Here is a 24,985-nt window from a genome sequence, read left to right as displayed (position 1 = left end):
GGAGTGAGCCACGGGCCGGCCCATGACAGTCTTTTTTATTATTTATTTATTTATTTATTTATTTATTTATTTTAAAAAAGATGACCGGTAAGGGGATCTCAACCCTTGGCTTGGTGTTGTCAGCACCACACTCAGCCAGTGAGCAACCGGCCATCCCTATATAGGATCCGAACCCGTGGCCTTGGTGTTATCAGCACCGCACTCTACCGAGTGAGCCACGGGCCGGCCCGTGACAGTCTTTTTTAATATGACCCATCTTCCCACATTTATAACATTTTAATCTGTCTGCCCGTAACCCAGAACAGAGGACAGCAGCAAGAAGGCTGGCATTGACTGTTGCTGAACCAGCATCTCGACACACCTTTATAAATTGATCAATACCTCCTCCAGATTGTTTGATTGGTTGTATTAGCCTTTTACAGTCTGCATTAGCATTTTCATATGCAAGAGTCTCAAGCATAACAGCTTGAGCTTGCTCTTTACTAATTGCTCTTTTGACGGCAACATGAAGCCGAGCCAAGAAATCAGTATAGGGTTCATTAGGACCTTGCATTATCTTAACAAAAGTTTGGGGGCATTGTCCTGAGTCTTGAATCCGCTGCCAAGCCGTAAGGCAAACTGCCTTTAATTGGGCAAGGGCAGCAGGGTTCATTTGACATTGTTGTTGAAGATCAGCCCAGGCACCAGTACCTGCAAGTTGTTCCACATCAGGCCCTCCATTACGCTGATAAGCGTTTAGGTGAGACACCCTTTCTGTTTCATCTCGCCACCATGATTTAAACTGTACGTATTGAGGAGATTCTAAAGTTGTACGAGCAAGCGTTTCCCACTCTTTTGGGATAAGTAAATTGTCCTCAGCAAAAGACATTAAAAGTCCAGTAACATAAGGGGAGGTAATACCAAAAGTACTAACAGCCTGCTTAAGTATCTTTAAATATTGAAAATTGACAGGATCATATTGCACTTGAAAAAATCCATTAGGAAATTCTCCATTAGGAGGCATTTCCTGTCTTAAAATGGGAAAATTTAAAAATCCATTAGGAGGCATGTCAGGAAGAGCCTTTTGGGGAGCCCCTGAATCAGCATCTAACATAACCTTTGTCATTTGAGGGGAATTTGGAAATTTAAAAATACGATGTGGAATGCCAGGGGCAGAAGCAGATGGAGGGATTGATTTCTGCTGTACAACAAGAAAAGCTTGTGCATTCTGTAAGCAAACCTCCAGTTTTTGAATAAGATCGTCCAAAACATCCAATTTTGGATCGTCAGGGGTCTTAGGTAATGGTGGATATGATTTAGATTGAATAAGACATTTCTAATTCAGGTTTTGGAATCTCAGTCTCATCATCGGAAAAATCATAATGATCATCAGACTGTGAATTGGGCACGGGAGGGGCAGAAGGCTCAGGAGGAGTCTCATATATATGTGCAAAAAGAATTTTCTTTTGTGGCTTTTCTGAATCAGATTGAGGATGCTGACTGCTATCATCTGAATCAGACTGAAAAGGTTGCAAGGCTAAAGCCACCATGTTAAAAGCTGCCCATTCCTCTGCCGATATAACTTCTCCAGCCTGATGAGCTCTCCGTAAAGCTTTACTGACCTGCCTCCAAATTTTTAAATCGAATTCGTTCTTATTGTCTGGAGTAAACCAATAGCAATGTTTCTGTATCTTTTGTAATAATGAAAGTAAAACCTTCTCTTTAATTTTTAATCCTGAAGCAGTCAACAATGATTTCAATACTGCCATTTAATCACTTAACACTGACGGGGAATTCCCCATTATGCCCCAACTCTAAATTTCCTGAAGAGATGGCGTAACTATTCACCATCAGTAAAAAATCCTCCTCGGTCCCATCCATTCCCGTGTCTTACCTTTTGCACCCCACGTGTGGGCACCAGATGTAGATTAAAATGATCGGAGACGTGAAGGAAGACGCAGCAGATGAGATGCAGGTGAAGAGCGGGGGTCAGGCGAGTAGCCCCGACCCAACGGCTGTTACAGCTTTTATTACATTTAGCAAGCTTGTGCATGCGAGAGAAGCATTAATGCATAAATTCTGTTTTATTTTTCTCAAGAGCAGAAGGCCATTACCTCTCTTCTCAAACACGTGGTTATCTATAATGCGCCCCCTGGGAACATCCCAAGAAAGTGTTCTCACAGCTTCAAACATTCTCAAGGATTGTTTGCAATCCTTGATATTTCTTGGTTGTTTACTCGTATGCGATTCACCAAGTGAACACATCCTTGGGTGCTGACCACAGATGTCCATTAACCATTTCCTTCATCCTCCTCTGAAGCCAGCAGCAAACAGAAGTGAGCTAGATTCCTCTGGAGAGCAGCCTGTCTGCTCTCAGAAGCAACTGGAATTATCATACATCGCTGGTGGAAATACAAAATAGTAAAGCCCCTTGAAAAACACATTGATAGTTTCTTATAAAGTTAAATATATGCCCCAGCAATCCCACTGCTAGTTTTATACACAAGAAGAATGAAAATTTATGTTCACATAAAAACCTGTCCTTAAGCATGATTCACAATAGCTAAAAGGTGAAAGCAACCCGTGTCCAACAACAGATGAATGAATAAACAAAATGTGGTATATGCATACAGTAGGATGTTATTCAGTCTTTACATTTCTTGGAGGGGAGGGTGGGGAGCTGGCCAGTATGGGGATCCAACCCTTGACCTCGGTGTTACCAGTACTGTGCTCTAACCAACTGAACTAACTGGCCAGCCCTTCTTCAGTATTAAAAAGGAAAGAAATTCTGACACATGCTACAACATGAATGAGTCTTGAGGTCATAATGCTTAATGAAATAAGCCAGTCATGAAAGAGTAAATACTGTATGATTCCACTTACACGAGGTTCCTGAAGTAGCAAAATTTATAGAAACAAAATAGCATTGCAGTCATATACAGAAATTTGTGGAAGTTCCTCACAGTAGGAGTCTATCTAGAGGCTAAGCTCAGGGGTCACTACGCAGAAGGGGATGAGGGCAAGGGAACTACTTGGGGAAAGGAGGGCCAGAGAGAGGACATATGTATCTAGGTGACATTGCTCAGCAGCATGGCCGGGAGTCTCTGGTTCACAGAGCTCTGAAGAGTCATTGCAGCTTGGCGTCTTTTAACCACAGAGCTCTTATCAATGACTGGTATGTGGTAGGTGTGATTTCATCATATATACAAAGCAGGCAGTTTCTAAATCACTAAGCACCTGCTTGTTTGGGCTATTTAAAAAACAGCAATTAGATTTGTAAAAATTTGAGTTTGTGGGCATTTGAGCTCACAGAACTGAGCTGGTAGTGAAGAAATGAACTATCTAGGGACTACTACACAGAGGCTATCTGTGGCTCATTTACATAACAGACCTTTACCTCACAACCAAAATACATTCTCAAGGAGTAAAGATGTAAACGTTTTTTAAAAAAGAGATAAAATTTAGAAGAAAATTAGGATAATATTTTTATGCTGTAGAGTTTGGGAATGCAAACTAGGAAACCCAGAAACCATCTTTTAAAAAAGTATAGACTCATTAGGGTATATAAAATTAATTATTTTATCCAGATATAAACTAAATCAAAGGAGCAAAATTACGTTATCAACACAAAAGATGCATAAACATTTGCTAACATTCATCAAAAATTCTTTTAAAAATCTTTATAAATAAGGTTTAAAAAGAGACTTTACTAACTTGATAAAGGCCACAACCTACAGCAAACAACTTACTGGGGAGCCTTGGTAACCATTACTGACCAAGAATTCTTACTTTATCTCTGACTTATAACATAGTTTAGGATGCCCTGCACAAACAATAAGAAAAAGAAATGAGTTTTAAGAGTTAGAACAAGAAAAAAAGAATGCATAGAAAATATTATATTTGAAGACGAAAATAATAATCCGACAGCTATTAGAGTACAGTAAGGTTTCCAGGTAAAAAAGGACCTGTTTAGATAATTGTCAGTGGCTTTCCTCTCCACCGGCAGTAATCAATAAAACAATGAAAGGGAAAATTAAAGGCCTAGGGAAAGAATTAACGAAAGGAAAGGATAGGTATAAACGCAATCGATGAACATCCTTATTCTTTTCTTTTTTCCCCAGAGTCCATAGACTGAAACAATTGATGATCATCCTATTCTTGGCCCATGGGGACCTGGATAGGAGGACCTAACCTTAGCCCCTCCCCTCAACCATGTCCCACCCTTAGCCCCGCCTCCTTTAATATGAAAAGCCACGCCCCTAGGCCTGGTCTTGCCCCAGTCCCACTCTGCAGGGCCAGTCGACCCAGCCCTGATACTGGCCTAACCCCACCCCAGCCCTGTCTACGCTTCTGGTTCTCTCTTTAGCCCCAGACCCTGCGAAAACTAGCATTTCTCATCCGCTCCCGGATAGAACCAGCCTGTAGCTTCCCCCGCCTCTATCCTACCGCCCCAAGTCCCCCACCTCCCGAGGCCCCGCCCCTTACGCGGTCAGCGGCGATGAAACCGGAAGCAGGGGCGCGCGCCTGCGCACGCGCGACCCGGCCGCCATGTCAACTTGCACCTCCTCCTGCGTCTGAGGTAAATTTTCGCCTCAGTCAGCACCCTACCCTGCCTGGCCCCTTCTGCCCCAGGTTGGGTCTGTGGGAGGCGGAGGGCTGGGCCTGGGGGTAGGCCGTTAAAGGGCGGCGTCCGCTGCTCCCCGCCTGGACCGGGCGCCCTGGGCCTCCTGCCGCCGCCCCCGCCCCCTTAATTAGTTCTGCCAGCGGCCGCAGCTCGTTCCAAACTTACTGAATGAGGAACTCTGGGCTGGGTCTAGCAGTCGGGGTGACTGTGATGCGGGCTAGAGTTTGGAGAACCACTGTCGTGTTTAATCAGCCTCCAAAAGCATCCTTTGGTCTCTTTCCAGAAAAGAAAAGCGTCTCTGCCATTCGCGTCGGAGGGACAAGAACCTCCACATCCTTCCCTCTCCCCTGATCTGTGGATTTCGGCGTGTTGGGTGAGCTCGGGGTGACATTTCCCTCAACTCGTGTTGTGAGGCGCTCGCACAGAGGAACCCAAGACCAACATTGGTTTTATAGCTCTTTTAATAGTTGACAGCTCTTTTTGACGTTACAGCTCTTTATTGCTTGCAAGCAAGGAGAGCACTGGGGAGTGAAGACTCCTAGGTTAGTGTCTCCCCGAACAAAGGAAACAGGCGGTCTTATACAGCCAAAATTCCCACCCTAACTTTCCCCAAGTTCCCATTCAGGTCCTCCTATGTAAGTGAGGGATGCAGCCCTGCTGATTTGTATTGGCTGATTATGGGACACGGTTCATTGGTCAGCTCTGGAGCCTAATTTGCATCCAGACCGTAGGGCGGTGGGGGAGATTGTTGCTGTCTCCTATTAACTCATGGATACAGGCGGGTGCAGGAAACAGGCAAGCCAGAGTTTGCGATTAAGACAGTTGAGCATAAAATTTCTAAAACAGTTTCTCCCGCAGAAGGGGGCAGGTCTAACAATCAGAAAATGCTCAGGGTTCCCCACTACACTCCGTCCCTTCCTCTCCCCTCCTTATGCATTCATGTTTAATCTGAATTTCTGTGAGCATCAGTTTGATATGTTGTATTCAGATACACAAAAGTGAACTCATTTTTAAATACCTTGTTAACGCCTCCTTACCAAATTTATTTTATCATTAATAAAATGATACATTTTAATCATTTATCTATAGATTCTTTAAATTTCACAAAGAAAATTTGGTCATCGGCCAGTTTCAACTTTTTTCCTTTTTATTCTTTGCACTTTCCGTTGCTTTTTGTTTCTTTACTGCACTTGCCGGGATCTCTAGTTCTATGGAGAATAGCATATAATTTGTGTCCTCTCTTTATTCCTGGTCTCAGAGGGAACTGTTCTGCCATTTCACTATTAAATAGGATGTTTGCTGTAGGTGTTTGTAGATATATATATTTTTTCTAGTAAAACCTTTTCCCTTCTAGTCTTTCTAGTGGGCTAAATTATTGCCGCCAATGGATTTTGAAATAGATTTGTCACTGTTTTGTTCTTAGCTAAGGGGATGAGTCATATAATCTTTTTCTATTGTCGTGAATTATATTAGTCAATGATTCAGTTTTTAACCATCCTTCACTCCTAGGATGAGATGAACTTGGTATGTGATTTATTCTCAATTATTCATTTCTCAACTGAACTAATATTTATATATTTTGTACTTATGTGTATGAGATCTTTCATATTTTTTAGAGTTGTACTCTTTTGGTTTTGGAAAGACTCAGGAAAAAAAAATTTTTTTTAACCTACATTAATTATGGATTCCTTACTTATTTGGTGAACCTGCTTGTACAACAGTGTGCAACTTGTGTTTCATTTGTGGGCATGTTTTTTATGACTGAATGTAGTCAGATTTCGTAGTTATTTTAGATCGTTGCTAGAAAGTTATGTTGTTTACTAGAAATTCATTACTTGTACATTTTCATATCTATTCCTTTAAATTTTTGTTGTATTCTCCTTGCAACATCTGTAATTATGACTCATTAATAACTTTTTTTGTCTAGCTCTGTTGCTCTTAAAATTGCTGAGATTGTCAGTTTCATTAGTTTTCAAAGGATAATGTTTTTAGTTTTTCTCATTCTGTTTACTAGCTTTTAAAAAATATTATTAATTTTGTCCTATTTTCTTTCTAAATGTTTATGCTCTTCTTTTTTCAACCTTATAAATCAATGGTTAGACCATTATTTTTTTTTCTCCCTGCTAGTTGTTGATGCATATAATTATATAGATACACTAAACCAGTTGTGCATTTCCAGTGTTATCTAAAACAGTTATTTTAGTTTTCTGCTTCTACCCTGCCACATAACCAGTCCTGACACGCTAAAGATAAATGTGTGTCTCATCCCTATAATGTGCTGCATTTTTATGTAGCATGTACCACCACCTGATATATTTTGATTATTTATTGTCCTCCCTGCAAATAGTGTAACATCCATGTGCTTCAGGATTTTTCTATTTTGTTCAGTGCTTTATTCTCTGTGACTGACAGCATGTAGTAGGATCAGGGTAAATATTACTTAAGTAAATGTGAAATGAAGGAGCAGTAGGTAAGGTCCTCAAGGGAGGAGGCATACTTGCTTGAGACGTAGGGCTTAGTCAGGAGAAGGGGTTCAAAGACAGCACATCTGAATAGAACACTTCATTTGTTTACTCTTAACCCAACAGGGTTCTAGGCTAAATCCTGGTGATGTAAGAGAGTAAGGGCCTTAATTAATAACAACTATATTGTATTCAGAAGTGTACTTATAGGGCATTTAGGCTTTGAAGACAAATAGACTTTCATTCATGCTCTGTCTCAGCAACTTTCTAATTGGGTAATATTGAGCATGTGGATAATTAACTCTTTCTAAGATTTCTCAACTATTAGCTGGTTGTAATAATATCTGATTTGCAGATTTTCTGTGAGAAGTAAATGGTGTTATCTAACATATGGACATCTCTTTGCAAATCATTCTCACATCATCATAGTTGCTCAAATGACACTTATTGTTATTAATATAGTAAAGAATGTTACAACTTTTTATTGGCTTTTAAATATGCTACTTGTTCAGCTGCAGTGGAAGGAACTGTTGAATTTTTGTTTGAAATTTGTGAACTAGTGCTGCAGATACCACTTTCCAGGATGACACAGGTCAGGTATTCTTATTCTGCTACTACTGTACTGCACAGGCAAATTTAGCATGTGAATCACAGCATAGCCGTCTTGTCTGCCTCCTACATGTGGAACTCAATGGATTGATGTTGTTTCTCAGAAACAGGTTTTGGGGAACCCTACAGCTCATGGGTGTGGGGGCAGTGGTCAGGAGCTGAGCAGTAATGCTTGTTAGTCTGCCAAGGGGTGCAGAAGAAAGAAATATTGGGAATGGAGCCCCCAGAGACATGGTGTATAAATCAGTGCTTTCTTTGAGACAGGGAACATATATATACTTATGGTTGAAGACACTGCTTGACACATTTTATGCTTTTTGTTATCATGGGCAGATTGGCAGCCTAACTTTTTTTTTTTTTGAAAGATGTCTGGTAAGAGTATCTTAACCCTTGACTTGGTGTTGTCAGCACCACCCTCTCTGAAGTGAGCCACGGGCTGGCCCTACAGCCTAACTTTTTTAGGCTTGAGTTATCTTACAAAAAGGCACTCTTCACCTCTGCTTTATGATCATTGAGGATCAGAGCTTGTTTTCTCGCTCTAGGGGAGATAAAATTGCTCCACCTTTGTAAAAGATCAGTTTATGTTTATTTGGGTTCCTGGTGGGAGGGGGGGTTTGTATGTATGTTTGTGGGTGTGTTTTGAGGGGAGTTGTCACTCATAATTAATGTTCTGCAACAACCAGGCTTATGAGTGTGGGAATTGTGTGGGGATCCAGATTCTCATGTCGTCTTCTGCCTTACCTCTAACTTGTCAACATCCTGCTTTTTCATGAAGGGGACATGGAGGAAGAAAGAATGGCTTCTGAGTTACAGAAAAATAAGATGCAGGTAAGTAAAATGTAATAATTCTCCAAAAGAGTATTTCCATTCCACCAAGTTTCCTTCTAATTGTTTTAGAGCACAGGTCAGCAATCTGTTTCTGTATTGGATCTCATAGTAAGTATTTTAGGCTTTGAAGGTCATAGAGCCTCTGTTGCAACTCAGCTCTGCCATTTTAGTGCAAAAGTAGCAATAGACAGTACATAAACACATGTTTTATTTTGTTCCAATAAAACTTTATTTACACAAACAGGTGACAGGCCGGATTTAGCCCATGCCTTATAGTTTACAGATGCCTGGCCTAGAATACAAGAAAATAATGGCCAGCTGTGGACTGGCTTGAAAGTTGTTCAGTCTCCTGGGCTTCTCGGGTTTGCAAAGGGAGAAAAAGGAAAAGGTCTCATACCCTCAGTGTGTTTTTTATTCATTAAAACCTTGTCCAGATTTGACCTGGTGTTGCATGTTGTGTTGATTGCTTAGGTGAGAATAAGGTAGCAAGTGAAATTTGTTTCTTTAACAAGGAATTGATGGTCAATGTGAAAATTATTTCATTTCTAGAGCTTTTCTCTCATTTGTGCAATGTGCTGTGGACTGTTATGGACCCTTTTAAGACTGGGATTGGTTACCCTCTGTAATGTTGTAGAACATACATTTGGTCTTTGTCTAGTTTCCTGTCACAGGGCTCCTAAAATCCTTGGAATCTCTGGAGTGATAAGAGTGCCTTTTGTATGCTAATGAGATGACTGCTGGTCAGTCAGCCCTTAGATAGCCTCAGGATAGGGGCTGGTCACAGGGAAGACCAAGGCATGATTAGAGGGTTACAGCTTTCCATCCAACACCAGCCTCTGGGGTTGGGAGAGGAACCGAAGGTTAAGTTGGTCAGTTCTATAAGTTCATCAGTTCTATAAAAATCCAGAAGTACTAGGTTCAGAGAGCTCCTGGATAGCTGAACACGGAGGGTGACACGCTGGGAGAAGGCATGGAAGCTCCACACTCTCCCACCATACCTTGTTTTATCTCTTCAACTGGTTGCTTATTTGAATACTTTGTAATATTCTTTATAATAAACCAATAAACATAAATAAGCGTTTCTGTGACTTCTGCGAGCTGTCCCAGCAAATTAATTGAACCCAAGGAGGTGGTAGTAGGACCCCCAACTTATAGTCAGTTGGTCAGAAGTATAGGTGACAGCCTATTTGTGATTGGTGTCTGAAAAGGAGGGCAGTTTTGTGGGACTGAGTCCTTAACCTGTGGAATCTGATGTTATCTCCAGGTAGATAGTGTCAGGATTGAATTGTAAGACCCAGCTGGTGTCTGCTGGAGAATTGCTTGGTGTGTGGGGAATTTCCACACATCTGGTGTCAGAATTGTTTTGTGCTATATTGGGTGACTGTGTAAGAGAATAGGAAAAATAGTTTGGTTTTTCCTATCATTACCATTAGACTGTGGAGACATAAATGTAGTGTTTTAAAAGTTATATCTATGGGACAGGATTTGATCAGTCAGGAAGTATGTGTGGGTAGAGAGGGAAAGAGATCTGATGACTGAGTCCTAGAGTAGATGTTGGGAGACCATAGAATTTTCTGAACTTCTTTCGAATTGACTCTCAGTTCCCCAATTTTGTCAGTCTCATCCATACTCATGCATACATTGGTGGAGTTATACCTTTCTGAACAGAATTTGTGGGATGTTTTAGGACTCAGTGGTCTTTGAGGATGTGGCTGTGGACTTTACCCAGGAGGAGTGGGCTTTGCTGGATCTTGCTCAAAGGAACCTCTACAAAGATGTGATGCTGGAAAACTTCCGGAACCTGGCCTCACTGGGTAAGAATGGCAGCATTCTTTCATGTGGTGGTTCAGTAAACAATTTTACCTCCCTAATTGACCTTGTTCTAGGATTTGGGCTAAGGAATGAGAATATGTTGGTAAATAAGACAGACATGGTCACGGACCCTAAAAAGTTTATAATTTAATGGCTTCACCATGAAACTAAACATGTATCTAACTGACCTTTTCTGTGGTTGAAAGCCTTGAGGCTTATTAAGTGTTGACAGGATTGGCACAGACTTTAGGGGTCACTTTGGGGCACAGGAAGGTTTGTGGTTTGCCCTTTACTCAGAGACAACCAGGTACACGTGTATACTTGGGGCTTATTTTACAGTGAATATTTTTTTTAAATTTTATTTTTTAATAGGTTATTGTATTTATGTATTTATTTATTTGTTTATTAAGGCAGTTTCAAGTTCACAGCAAAATTGAGTGGAAGGTACAAAGATTCCCAGTGTATTCCCAACCTCCGTACATGCATAGCCTCCTCCACTATCAACATCCCCCACCAGAGAGGTATATTTGTTACAACTGATGAACCTACATTGTCATGTCATTATCACCCAGCGTACATAGTTTACATTAGGGTTCACTTTTGGTGTTGTACATTCTATGGATTTGGACAAATGTATAATGACATGTATCCACCATTATAATATCATACAGAGTAATTTCACTGGCCTAAAAATCCTCTGCGTTCCTCCTATTCATCCCTCTCTCCCTCCTAACCATGGCAGCCACTGATCTTTTTACTGTCTCCATAGTTTTGCCTTTTGCAGAATGTCATACAGTTGGAATCATGCAGTATATAGCCTTTTCAAACTGGTTTCTTTCACATAGTAATGTTCATTTGAGTTCCCCCCATGCCTTTTAATAACTTCATAGCTCATTTCTTTTTAGTGCAAAATAATGCTTTATTGTGTGGGCGTGCCACAGTTTATCCATTCACCTACTGGAGGAAAGCTTGGTTGCTTCCAAATTTGGCAATTATGAATAAAGCTGTTGTAACATGTGCAGGTTTTTGAGTGGACGTAACTTTTCAACTCCTTTGAGTAAATACCAAGGAGCACAATTCAGTTGCTGGATCATTTGGTAAGAGTATATTTAATTTTATAAATTAAATTAAATTTTATACCACACTGACTTCCAAAGTGATTGTATCATTTCATATTCTCACCAGCAATGAATGATAATTCATGTTGCTCCACATCCTCACCAGTATTTGGTGTTGTCAGTGTTCTGGATTTTGGTTGTTCTAATAGCTGTGTAGTGTTGTTTCATTTTAATTTGCATTTTCCTGATGACATATGATGTAAAGCATCTTTTCATATGCTTATTTGCCATCTGTTTATCTTCTTTGGTGAGGTATATCTCAAGGTCTTTGGCCCATTTTTTTATTGGGTTGTTTTCTTATTGTTGAGTTTTAAGAGTTCCTTGCATATTTTAGATAACAGTCCTTTATCAGGTATGTCTTTTGCAAGTATTTACAAGGCTGGAGCCTTGTAAAGAATTGAAGTCCACCTTATCAATTCTTTGTTTCGTGGATAATGTTTTTAGTGTTGTATCTGAAAAGTCATTGCTAAACACAAGGACATTTAGATTTTGTTCTGTTATCTTCTAGGTCTTTTCTAGTTTTGTGTTTCACATTTAGGTCTGTGATCCATTTTGGATTAATTTTTGTGAAGGGTATAAGGTCTGTGTCTAGATTCATTTATTTTTTGCATGTGGATGTCCACTTGTTCCATACCATTTGTGGAAAAGACTGTCTTTTCTCCATTGTATTGCTTTTGTTCTTTTGTCAAAGATCAGTTGACTGTATTTATGTAGATTTGTTTCTGTGCTCTCTTCTGTTCTGTTGGTCTATTTGAACATGATTTTTTTGGGGGAATATTATTTTAACTAGTACACAGGTGGTCACTTTAGATTGGATGCTGACAGAAAGCAGGGGCAATTCTATTACTGAGTATTTTGTGGTGGCATGGTGCCTTTGTTTTGTCTGTCCTTAGACAAAATTATGAAGTAACCTTGTTTTGTTTCATTTTATTATGGTCTCAGAGTAACTTTGTCCAAAGTTGGTGTTTTGTAAGATTATTTATGTTCAACTGGAGAACAAAATATCCCGGCTGTGAGTATAAGACTATGTTGTAATAATATTGAAGTTTAGGTGTGAACGTCAGATCAGATCAGTTCTGGATGTCAGAGGCTACTCCCCACCCCCGTCTTCCCTGGCCACTTTTTAAAAAATGAATTTCACAAACATTTTGTTGCAGTTAAACTCACACTTGTCCATCTTTAGAGTATCAGAAAACCAAAGTTTTAGCCCTGTCTGGAAGAAATGTTTGTGGTTCTTCATACTTGTCTCTCACAATATGCCTTTCTGCATGTCAGGGTACCCTCTAGATACATCCCATGTGATCTTCCAGTGGGAACAACAGGAGGACCTGGAAACAGTCGAGAGAAGACTTACTCAGGGCATCTGTATGGGGGAGCACCAGGAAGGCAAGAATCTTTGGGAGAAACTGTCCTGGTTGTGGGATATTACACTTGAAAACATCAGATAAAAACAAGATATTGTTTTGTCTGAGGAGGCTGATCTTCCACAGATGCTGTAGATTGCTATATTGACTTTTTATTAATCCTCTCATACTTTTCTTTGTTCTTGGTGCAAAGACCTTCTATATTAACCATTTGTAAGTTAGTGTTTGGTCATTTGCATTTTATCCCGTTTCTTTCTGTTTTGCTCTCCTAATAATATCCTGTGTATGTTACCATCAGTCTCAATCTTCACCAAATTATTTCTTAGTTAATTGCTTTCCATTTGACCCTTGTGCCTGTTAATACCAAAGTTCTGAAATAGCCGCACTGCTGAAAGTCCTTTGCTCACAAGTGCCTTGATTTTTTTGTTTCAGGTTTTGAGATTCAACTCAAAACTAGTGAATCAGTTGCTCTGCAAGACGTTTATGGAGAAAATATATACAATGAACAGAAAATAGTAAGATTCAAAAGGAATGATTCCTGGTCCTCTATTTTATGGGAAAACGGGGAATACCATAGTGTTGAACATCAGAACAAAATCAATGAGAGACATTTGAGGTGAGTGCCTTTCACGTAACAGAAAGTAGTGCCTCAGTAGGGAATCTTAAGATGTCAAGGAACTTAACAAACATATATATATATATTATATATATATAAACTTAAGTCAAAATTGTGATTTCACAAAGAATTTTCATGAAATATTTTTTCCACAAATGGGACTTAGATGTTGAATGTTTGACACTTAATTCAATTGTAAACAATTATTAGAAAAAATCCCATAAGTCAAAAACTCAGTGTATTAGTCAGTTTATGTTGCTTATAACAGAATACCTGAAACTGGGTGATTTAAAAAGAAAATGAAATTTACTGCTTACAGTTTCTGAGGCTAGGAAGTCCAAAGTCCATCTGGTGGTGGCGACAGTGACCCAGGGGTCTCACATTGCAAGATGGTGGAAGCAGAGAGAACAGAGAGAGAGAGAAAGACTCTCCTATTCTTTTAAAGCCCTCAGAATCACGCCCCTGACCACTATTTTTAATCTATTCACTACTGCACGGTCCTACAACCCAATTACCTCTTTAAGGCCCCACCTTACAATTACCATAATAGGATTTCCCACCCTCTTTACAGTCACAGTAGGGGCTAAATTCCTAATACGTAAAACTTGGGAGACACAATTCAAGCATCAATGAGTTTTGGGGGGACATAATTCAATCCACTAAACTTGGTGATGGTATCGCCTATGGTAGAACCCTCTGAGAACTTTTGGCTTGTAACTTGAAAGGGTAGAAAACATACATATTCACTGAAAATGGTAAAATTTTTTTGCTAATAATATGCCTTTTATTTTTAAAAGAAGTCATATGCTGGAGAATGTGTATGAATGTAATGAAGAAAATCAACGTGGACAAACCTTTAGCCAAATTTCAAAGGTTAATATGCTTGAGAGAACTACTGAAGTAAAATCCTATGAATGCCATGAGTGTGGAAAGGCCTTCATGGATCATTCATCCCTTAAGAATCACATCAAGTCTCATACCGGAAGCAAACCCTATCAGTGTAAAGAATGTGGGAAGGCTTTTTATTTTCTTGCTTGTTTTAAGAAGCATTTGAAGACTCCCACTGAAGAGAAACCCTATGAATGTAAGGAATGTGCCAAAGCCTTCAATTGTTCCTCATTCTTTAGGGCACATATGAAGATTCACATTGGAAGGACAAACTATGAGTGTAAAGAATGTGGGAAAACTTTTAGTTGTTCTTCATCTCTCACAGAGCACAAAAGAATTCATAGTGGAGATAAGCCTTATGAATGTAAGGAATGTGGGAAGGCCTTTAGTTGTTCCTCCTCACTATCCAAACACAAAAGAATTCATAGTGGAGATAAGCCATATGAATGTAAAGAATGTGGAAAAGCCTTTAGTTCTTCCTCTCACCTTATTATACACATAAGAATTCACACTGGAGAGAAGCCTTATGAATGTAAAGAGTGTGGGAAAGCCTTCAGTGAGTCCTCAAAACTCACTGTACATGTGAGAACACATACTGGAGAGAAACCCTATAAATGTAAGGAATGTGGGAAAGCCTATAATTGCCCCTCCTCCTTAAGTATCCATATGAGAAAACACACTGGAGAGAAACCCTATGAATGTCTGGAATGTGGAAAAGCCTTCTATCTTCCTACTTCCCTTAATACACATGTGAAAAATCAAAGTAGAGAGAAACCCTATGAATGTAAAGAATGTGGGAAGGCCTTTAGTTGTCCCTCATCCTTCAGAGCACATGTGAGAGATCACACTGGAAAGATACAATATGAATGTAAGGAGTGTGGGAAGGCCTTTAGTCGTTCCTCATCCCTTACTGAACACTTAAGAACTCATAGTGGAGAGAAGCCCTATGAATGTAAGGAATGTGGAAAAGCCTTTATTAGTTCCTCCCACCTTACAGTACATATAAGAACTCACACTGGAGAGAAACCTTATGAATGTAAGAAATGTGGGAAAGCCTTTATTTATCCCTCAGCCCTTAGGATACACATGAGAACGCACACGGGGGAAAAACCCTATGAATGTAAGGAATGTGGGAAAGCATTTCGTCATTCTTCATACCTTACTGTACATGCAAGAATGCACACTGGAGAGAAACCCTTTGAATGTCTGGAATGTGGAAAAGCCTTCAGTTGTCCCTCATCCTTTCGAAGACATGTGAGAAGCCACACTGGAGAGAAACCATATGAATGTAAGGAATGTGGGAAAGCCTTTGTTTGTCCTGCCTACTTTCGAAGACATGTAAAAACTCACTCTAGAGAAAACATATAGAGGTAAGGAATATGAGGATGTCTGCAAACGTTCTTCAAATCTTTGGCAACTTGTGCGTTCTTATACTGTGGAGACACCCTATGAATGTAAGAAAGTAGGAAATTGTAGCTCATTTTTTTGGGAAGACTTGAGGACACCTGAGGGAAGCCCTGTCTATGTAAACCATTTGGTTAAACCTTCATGAACATCACTTTTTGTGTATCAGAAAATTTATACTAGAAATGAAGATTAGTGCCTCATCCTCAAAGAGGATTGCTGGCTCATTAATCTCCAGTGTTTCCTGATACTTACATTCTTAAGGTGATATTTACATTCTCAGCACTAGCCATATACTTTTTAGTATGAAGTGTTTTGATTTTGGTTCTGATGTGACTGTTACTTCCATTACAAAGTCTTTTGGATCCATGGAGGATTTGAAGTAAATTTTTCATTGGTAGGCAGGGGTGGTCTTTATTTTTTAGTTGGTTTCTAGTTAATGCTCATTGCTTTCTAAGTGTGTAGTCATTGTAATATCAATACTTTGCTTTTGTTGATATCTTCTTTTTGGTCTAGCATGGCAGGTACTGGAAATGGCGTATGTAATATTTTTCTTCCCCTTCTTTTTAACTAAGAGAATCTACAGTTTTTGAGATTATCAGTTTTTATTAAAAGCTTTTCATGTCTAATAAGTGATTTCAGAAGAAATTAATAAGTGCAAAGGTCTTATAGGAGGATTGTCTCATCTGATATCCTATTTTTATATTTTGTTCTTTGTTCTTGCTCATGGCTGGGAATTGGACCCAATATTTTGAGTTTACAAATTATATTAACTTGGATATGGCTGGGGACTACATTTATTAAATCACTTTTTCCAGTTTTAGGTTAGAGTTGTCTAAAATAAGAGTTTGCATGAGATTTGGAAAGCATAAGGGAAGAAACCATTATTCTCCTTTTAGTGAGGCTGTCAGACAGGGAGACATGTGTAGGGGCCTGGCAGGCTCCAGTTTTCAGCTCAGTTACCTGATTATTGGTCCCACTGAGCAATACTTGCTTAAAACTGAACATTAAGTCTTTGACATCAGCTTCCTCATAGTCAGCAGCTTCATAGACATCTCATAGGCTCTTTGATCATGGCCATACACAGCTTCTTGGATTTTCTGGCAAGTTCTGGCATTGTTATTTTGCTGATATTGCAGTCCTTCTGGCACATCCACTGCCTTATTAGAGTTGGCCCCAGTTTGGGGCAGGATTGCTGTCCTGTTCATAGTCCAGTCCCATCATGTAACTCTTCATGGGGAAAGACATCCATGCAAGCTTACTATGATCTCAAAAGCAAGAAGGGCTGTGGACAATGAGGGAAATTATCCTAGGTATAATTGAGGTAAGCATCAGACACAGTGTCATCTCATTTTAGTGGAAGATTTATATTTAACACCTTCAGACAGGGAAGATTTTACTCCCTTTTTTTATGTGAGAAGATGAACACTGTGAGCTACTTCAAGTACATTTAGTTACCCTTATTCCTTCTATTGTATTTCCCCTTTATATCTAAAAGTGTAACTATACCACTTCCCTTTAATCACTTTTTACTGTTTTATTAAGGTATACATACACCAGTGTGCATGAAGTGTGCTAATCTTCAGTGTACAGCTTGATGAAATTTTACAAATGTATACATCATGGTAAACGTGGAACATTTCCAGGACTCCAGGAAGTTCATTCTTCTTCTCAATAATTACTCCACAGGGACAACCACAATTTTGTCTCATCACAATTGATTAGGTTTGCTTGTTCTTGATTTTCATATAATTGTTAAAATACAATGTGTACAGTTATGGGTTTGGCAGCTTTTGTTCAACATAATGTCTAGTTTGCCTTTTAATTGATATTTTGATAGACTTATGCACTTCTCTTGATATATGCTGTATACATGGGGATGAGATTACTGAATCAAAAGGTAGACTTTATGTTTAGTTTTGGTAGGTATTCCAGATTTTCAAAAATACTGATTTTACCAATAATCCCAAAAACAGTGCATGAAAGTTCCAGTTGTTCCACATACCTGCCCAGCACTTTCTAATTTAGCCAATCAGTGGAGTGTATGGAGATATTGTTTTTGGTTTTAATTTGCATTTACCTGATATGTAATAGTTTTGAGTACTTTTTTGTGTGCTTATTAGCTGGTTGGACATCTTCTTTATCAGGGCTTCTTTTGAAGTATTTCACCCATTTTTTGGTTCCTTTTGTTTTTTTTTAATTGAAGTTGGGTTTTTTTTGTTATAGATTTTTTTGGTATTTGTTCTTTATTGGATGTATGTATATCTTCATATCTAGATACATATGCATACATATATATAAACCATGTTTTATATATTATATATAAAATATGATATGTATATTATATATACATTTATTACAGGTAACATTTCCCATTCTTTGGCTTCTCTTTTAACTTTTTATTTTGTTTTACTTTTTTGACATTTTACTTGTTAATATTTAATAGATTTCTGAACATAGGTACATATATATAAATACAGGTATGCCAGCAAGGATATACATATGCTGTAAATATGTAGCAAGGAAATACGTAACATAGATATAAATATGTAGCAGATATAAATATGTAATATGATTTTATCCTAGACGGGGAACTATGCTTAATCAGTCAGATCCAGCTACAACATAACTAGGTCTTTTCTCATGAAAATGATACCTGTACTGCAAAGTCTGGATGGTAAATTTTCCATGTTTCTTGCTGGTGAGGATTATCCAGTTCTTTTCTTTTTAGATAAAACCTGTTCTCTTCTATAAAAGATGTATGAAACCAGAAGAAAAATGAGCAGTTGTAATAATATTTAGGAAGATCAGAAGAGAAAAATTTCACTTTCACATCATCACACAGTGCTGGACAGTAAAGCACCTGAATTGTTACTTCGTTAGCTTGGGCATAATACAATATACAGTTTCCCAAAGAACAACAGGAAAAGATAGGCTGTTGCTGCCTATTATTTGTATTTTTAGATCACTTCCATTGCCTTTTCCAACACCAACAATTGAATAAATAATAAATCTTCTTATCCAGAGTTTTTTTTCTCAGGGAGTGAGTCCAGGCATAGATTTATTTCACTTTTGCAAAATATCCAACATATGTCTTCTCTGAGAAGGAGTTTCAACTCCTTGAAATTCAGTGCTGATGGTTTTATCTGTTCATCGTTCTCTGAAATAAGAAAGGCTCTCCTCTGTTTTTGAAAGTATTCCACTGGAAATAAGGCAGGCACAAACCATAGTTCCAGTTCTTCCTTCACCTTCCTTACAGTGAATCACTACAATGTTTTCATTATCTTGAGACAGCCACTCATCTACTTCCTTGGAGAATGCCACCATCTCACACAGAGGGGACATTGCAATGATCAATCAAGACTATGGATCCTATACTGGAAGTGCTTTGGATCATAAGCTCTTTCACTGCATAGGCTGTAGACTCAATAGTGCTTTGGGTGCTTAGTATCCAGGTATCATACAACTTCCTTTATTGGGTTCCTATACATAGATTCCTTCCCAGCAGATGGAAATGACATTACTATAATGTTCCCAGTAATGTAGGTGAGGTCCAGGTCAAATCCATCCCTCCTATACCATCTTCTGTTTCTGGAAACCTGCCTTCTGGTCTGCTTTGCAAGGTGTCTCATCTGGTTTGTCAGGTGGAAAACTCAGCAAAATGGTAGTATGCAAAAGGCGTAATAAAATGGCTGATGTGGGGGAATCTCCAGGAGAATTAAAATTATACAGACTATTAAAGCTGTCGACTTGCAAAGTGCCCACTGTAATTGCAGAATCCAAAGTGGTCTGCATGTCTGAAAAGTATGTTTTTATCCCTTCTACCTATAAGTAGAATACCCATAGGAAAGAATAATGAAATTATAAAACTGACGAAATGATACAAACAAGGGTTTTCATTTATGGCACCATTACTAATCATATTTATAGTGTTAAGCAACATATCCTTAACACCCGATACAATTCCAAGGATTCTGAATGCAAAGGATGATAAAATTGCACATGCAAGTTTCTTTCGCTTGCTGTCATATGAAGAATCAAAGCCATCATCACCATTATCTAGCCTGGCAAGTTGTCCTGATGTATCATAAGGAGAGAGTCAGTGTCTTCATTGCCATCATGGGACCTGGGGAGTTGTTCTATTTGGCTTTCATTGTTGGCTCCATCACAGATTTCTGATGATAATTCATTTGGATCAGTGCCATTACTGTCATTGCCAAAGGATTCTGCAGATGCTGTGGAAGCATCCATAACTTTGTTACTTCTACGGCATACCAACCAGAGACATAAAGGGTTCCACTTTAATTTCTGCATGATATTGTTTACTGGTTGAATTTAATCAACAGTTAATCTCGAGATAACGTGGCCTGTGGGGTTATGCCCTTCCTTGCCGCAGGATTAGCAACTGACCCAGGATTAGCAACACACTCCTGGCTGGCCTCTGGAACAGCACCCCCTTCCTGATCCTGGCTGATCTGTCCACTGCCCCCATCCCCACCTGCCTTGGAACAAAACGGAAACCATGACAGGGTGGGAGTGGCAGCCATGTTGGCAGGGGACCCACTCTATTTTTGTAAGCTGTAAAGGGAATTTATTGGTTTGATTACTAAAAAGTCCTTGGGTATAACTAGCTTCAGGCATGACTGTATCCTGGGGCTAAAGGTTATTATCTGCATCTTCTATTTCTGCATATTACGTTAGCTTTTCTTCCAGGCAGGCTGTCTGTTCATAGTAGGCCCCAGAACTTCTAGGCTACTTTCTGCAGGGGGAAGAGAGTGATTGTCTTTTTGTAAAGTCCCAGTGTAAGTATCAGAAGGGAAACTGATTGGTTCTGATTGGCTCACTTGGCCACCATAATCCAATCCCTGTGGCCAGAAGAATGTAATACTCTGATTTGTTTAGGGCGAGCACCTATTTTCATCTAACTGTGGTTAGAGTCTGCACCAACTGAATTGGAGTCCTGGCAGTTGTGATGCATATGGAAAGGGGAGGAGAGAGGAGGCAGTAGAGGGTAGGTGGGTTCTAAGAATAGAGGTAATAATATTTTGAGCTAGCACCTTGTGTTTACTCTGATCTTAGCAGTGGGTGGGAACTGTGAAGTCTGAGAACTCAGTCAGGGCTGGGTAATTCCTAAAAATCTTTTTAGAGAGGTCATGTGCCATCTGTTAACATGTCTTTAAATTGCTAAAGATAGCTTCTCAACCTTTAATGAGCATAAAAATAACTGGAGATCTGAGTCTTGTTTAAGAAGTGTTTGCATGGACCAAGGTAATGAATATGTTTTGTTTTCTTCTTGATTTTCTTGTTTTACCTTTTTTGTTTAGGTCTGTGATCTGTTTTAAATAATTTTTTTTATGATATGAGGTAGGAACAGGGTGGGTGTGTATAGATTTATTGAATAGTCCATGCTTTCCCCTCTGCTTAGGTAGGCAAGCTCTGTCTCTTGGTTTATTTGTCTGTCTTTGCATCAATACCATACTATCTTAATTCATGTTACTTGTAGTATTTTTGGAAATTGGATAGAGCTTTCCAGCTTTTTAATTATCTAAGATTGTCTTCTCTATTCCGTCTATTCCTTATGTTTCTGTATTTCAGAATCTATGAGTTTTCACAAATTTTCTGATACTATGCTTGGAATTGCATTGATTTTTTAGAATAATCTGAGGAAAATTGACATTATTACAATGAATCTTCTAATTGATGAACATGGTACAATTGTCCATTTACCTAGGTCTTTTTAACTTTTCTCAACAGTGTTTTATAGTTTTGGTTTTAGAGGTTTTGAATACCTTTGTTTAATTTATTTCTAGGCATGTGGTATATTTTGCTTTGTAAATATTTATTACTTGTTTTTCAGTTTTTTTGTTAGTACATAGAATTACAATATCTTTTTGTACATTGACCTCATAGCCAGTGACATTTATGAATTCAATTATTTATTCAAATAGTTTGTGGGTTATTTTGTATTTTCTCTCTATATAAGTATAATCTTGTCGATACCAATAAAAGAAAGTTAATTTCTAAACTTTATCATTTACTCATTTTTCTTGCCTTACAGTAGTCCCCCCTTATCTGCAGGGCATACATTTGAAGACCCCCAGTGGATGCCTGAAACCATGGATACTGAACTCTGTATGTACTGTTGTTTTCTATACAGATGCTCCTTGATTTAAAACAGGGTTACTTTCCAATAAACCCATCATAAGTTGAAAATATCATAAGTTGAAAATGCAATTATACATCCTCCAAACTTCATAGCCTAGCCTACCTTAAATGTGTTCAGAACACTTACGTTAGCCCACATTTGGGCAAAATGATCTGGCAACACAGTGCTCTGCAAAGTATTGGTTGTTTACTCTCATGATTGAGTGGCTGACTGGGAGCTGTGGCTTGCTGCTGCCACCCAGCATCATGAGGGAGTATTGTACATGTGTATGGCCTTCGAACTGTCATAAAGTCAAAAAAATCATAAGTAGAACCACTGTAAGTTAGAGACTGTCTTTACACGCATAACTATGATAAAGTTTAACTTGTAAATTAACCACAGTAAGAAATTAACAATAACTTATAACAAAATAAAATAATTTTAACTATATGCCAGCCTCACAACTCCTGTGCTTTGAGGCCTTTATTAAATAAAACAAGAATTACTTGAACACAAGCAGTCCAGTACTGTGACAGTTGATCTGATCACTAAGACGGCTACTAAATGACTAATGGGTGGATAGTGTATAGAGTGTGGAGATGCTGGACAATGAAATGATTCACATCCTGATCAGGACAGAATGGGATGACAAGAGATTTCATCATGCTACTCAGAATGGCATGCAATTTTAAATACATGAATTGTTTATTTCTGGAATTTTTCATTTAATATTTTTGGATGGCACTTGACAGCAGATAACAAACTGTGGAAAACAAAACTGTGGATAAGGAGGGACTACTGCATTTCTTTAGAGTAATGAATGGAAATGATGAAAATGAACATCTTTGCCTTGTTCCTGAACTTAGGAAAAAGTGTTCAATATTTCACTGCTAAGTATAATGCTATCTGTAAGTGTTTATTAGATACTTTTAAGTGTTTAAAAGTGTTTGTCAGATTAATGGAATTGTTTTACTCCTGGGTTGTCAGGTTTTTTTAAAAAACAGTCATGAATGTATATTGGATTTAATCTAGTGCCTTTTCTGCATGTATCAGCATCCTTAAAAAAAATCCTTGTCTACTAATATGATGAATTATACATTCCTTAATTTTTAAATGATAAAACAACATTTATTCCTGAAATAAACCATACTTTGGACATGGTATCTTAGCCTATTAGTCTTTTCATTTTGCTAGATTCAATATGCTACATTTGAAAATTATTTGTGTCAGAGTTCTGGTCAAGATGGCAGAATAGATGGTCCCCAGTGTCACTCTCTCCCACAAATCAATGAATTTACAACTATAAAAATGTAACATCAGCCAAGCTGGGGCCGCTGGAACTCAGGCGAAGAGGAGGAGAGACCTACGGAGTTCGTAAAGGTGGGAGAAACCACGATGAGAGAGAGAAAAACTGCTCTGAGCATTTGGGCCACAGCTGCTTTAAGGCTCCACCTGCAGAGTGCATGGAGCAGGAGTCAGCAGAAGCTGCAGCTGTGCCCTTCAGATGGAGTTATTTGGAGGTGGCAGAGGAGAAGAGGGCCTTGGTGGCCCCTAGGACAGCAAGACCACTCATACGGTTCCTGTGGACCTACGCAGGAGCGTGGAGCCAGAACAACTGAAAAAAGGGAGCCATTCAGAGGTGGATGAGTCATTGCAAGGGACCGGTGCAGGTCCTGTCCCAAGGGAAGTGTTTGGAACATGGGCAGTGGGGGAAACAGACCCACCAGGAGAACACTGGGACTCAGGAAGGACAGCCAATCTGCCCCCTGATCAGCACAGGACCACTCAGAGGAGACTGGTTGTGAATGCAGACTTGCATGGGGTGCAGTTTGATAAAAAAACTCAGGCCCAGATCAGAGTTTCTACACAATCCAGATCTACCAGGTCTCCGGAGAGCCAGAAGTACCTATAAGGTCAACCATTAAACCCTGAACTGCACAAAAAGTCTTCCCTAAGGAAACAGCAGCAAAGCAGCAATTTAGCTCAACCACACAGCTCAAGTAGTGGTTCCCCTAGGAAGTCCCCCCCATTTTAAAAGTGAGCAAAGGACAAAAAAATTAGTTCCAGTCCAAGCACACCACCAGCACCTTGCAGCCTGCCTGGGAACTGGAGGCTTGGATCCAGGGACCAGACCCCACTCTCACATCCAGGCATACCTTGCCAGCGCCTTGGGGCCTGCCCAGAGACCCAAGGCATTGAGACGGTGGCCAGACCCCAGTCCACATCCCACCACCAGCATCACATGGCTCTGCTTGGAGGCTCAGGGCATGATATGGGGACCAGACCCCCCCCCCCCACACAACCAGACACATCATGCCAGCACCTTGGGGCCTGCCCAGGGACCTGGGGCATGGCGAAGGGGTCCAGCATGGTGTGCCTGGTCCGGAATCCCCTCTGACAACCAGGCACACTACGCCAGCACCTCAGAGCCCACCTGGGGACCCAAGGCATGGAGAAAGGGACCGAACCACTCTCCCACAACCAGGCACACTATGCCAGCACCTCGGGGCCCACCCTGTGACCTGAGGCATAGAGCTAGGGACCAGATCCCCCCCACACACAACCAGGCACACTGCACCAGTGCATTGGGATCTGCCCAGTGAGTGGAGGTATGGAGCTGGCGACTGGACACCCCCACAGCAAGGCAAACTTCCAGCACCTTGTGGCCCTGCCTGGGGACCCAAGGTATGGAGCTGGGGAGTGTTCCCCCCTCCCACAACCAGGCACACCATGCCAGCACCTTGGGGCCTGCTCAGTGACCTGAGGCATGGAGGTGGGGAGTGGAGCCCCCATCCCACAACCAGGCACACCACGCCAGTGCCTCTGGGCCCTCCTGGGAACCTGAGGTATGGAGCCAGGGACCAGACACACCCCAGAACCAGGCACACCACCAGTGCCAAGGAGCATGCCAAAAGCATCACCTCCATGTGGTTGGCCCACCACAGCCACCACAATAACCATGGCTGCTGCAAAAGTGGCTAGACACCACAACCCCTGCGCAGATGGTCTGCCAACCACTGGAGTGTGTTGATACAAGGAGAGTAGCCAACAGAGAGAAAGAAAAGAAGATGTCTTTCTCCACAAAGTCCATTTCAGAGTGACAGAGGAAGAATCTGCTCTATGATAATATTGGGGG

General features: G+C 39.9%; 1 protein-coding gene and 1 pseudogene across 1 annotated transcript; one reads left to right on the top strand and one right to left on the bottom strand.

The window, feature by feature from the left end:
* Positions 1–4,520: 4,520 nt before the first annotated feature.
* ZNF699 (zinc finger protein 699) lies at positions 4,521–22,729 on the top strand. The gene is made up of 7 exons (XM_063109513.1): positions 4,521–4,558; positions 4,887–4,976; positions 8,450–8,502; positions 10,190–10,323; positions 13,350–13,412; positions 14,210–15,670; positions 21,763–22,729. The coding sequence occupies exons 3-6, from the start codon at positions 8,455–8,457 to the stop codon at positions 15,666–15,668; spliced, it is 1,704 nt and encodes a 567-aa protein (XP_062965583.1). The 5' UTR covers positions 4,521–4,558; positions 4,887–4,976; positions 8,450–8,454; the 3' UTR covers positions 15,669–15,670; positions 21,763–22,729.
* Positions 18,346–20,251, bottom strand: LOC134387576 (phosphatidylinositol 3,4,5-trisphosphate 3-phosphatase TPTE2-like; annotated as a pseudogene).
* Positions 22,730–24,985: the final 2,256 nt, after the last annotated feature.

Source organism: Cynocephalus volans, chromosome 10 (assembly GCF_027409185.1).
Source record: "Cynocephalus volans isolate mCynVol1 chromosome 10, mCynVol1.pri, whole genome shotgun sequence".
Lineage (NCBI taxonomy): Eukaryota > Metazoa > Chordata > Mammalia > Dermoptera > Cynocephalidae > Cynocephalus > Cynocephalus volans.
This window is presented reverse-complemented; position numbering and strand designations above follow the sequence as displayed.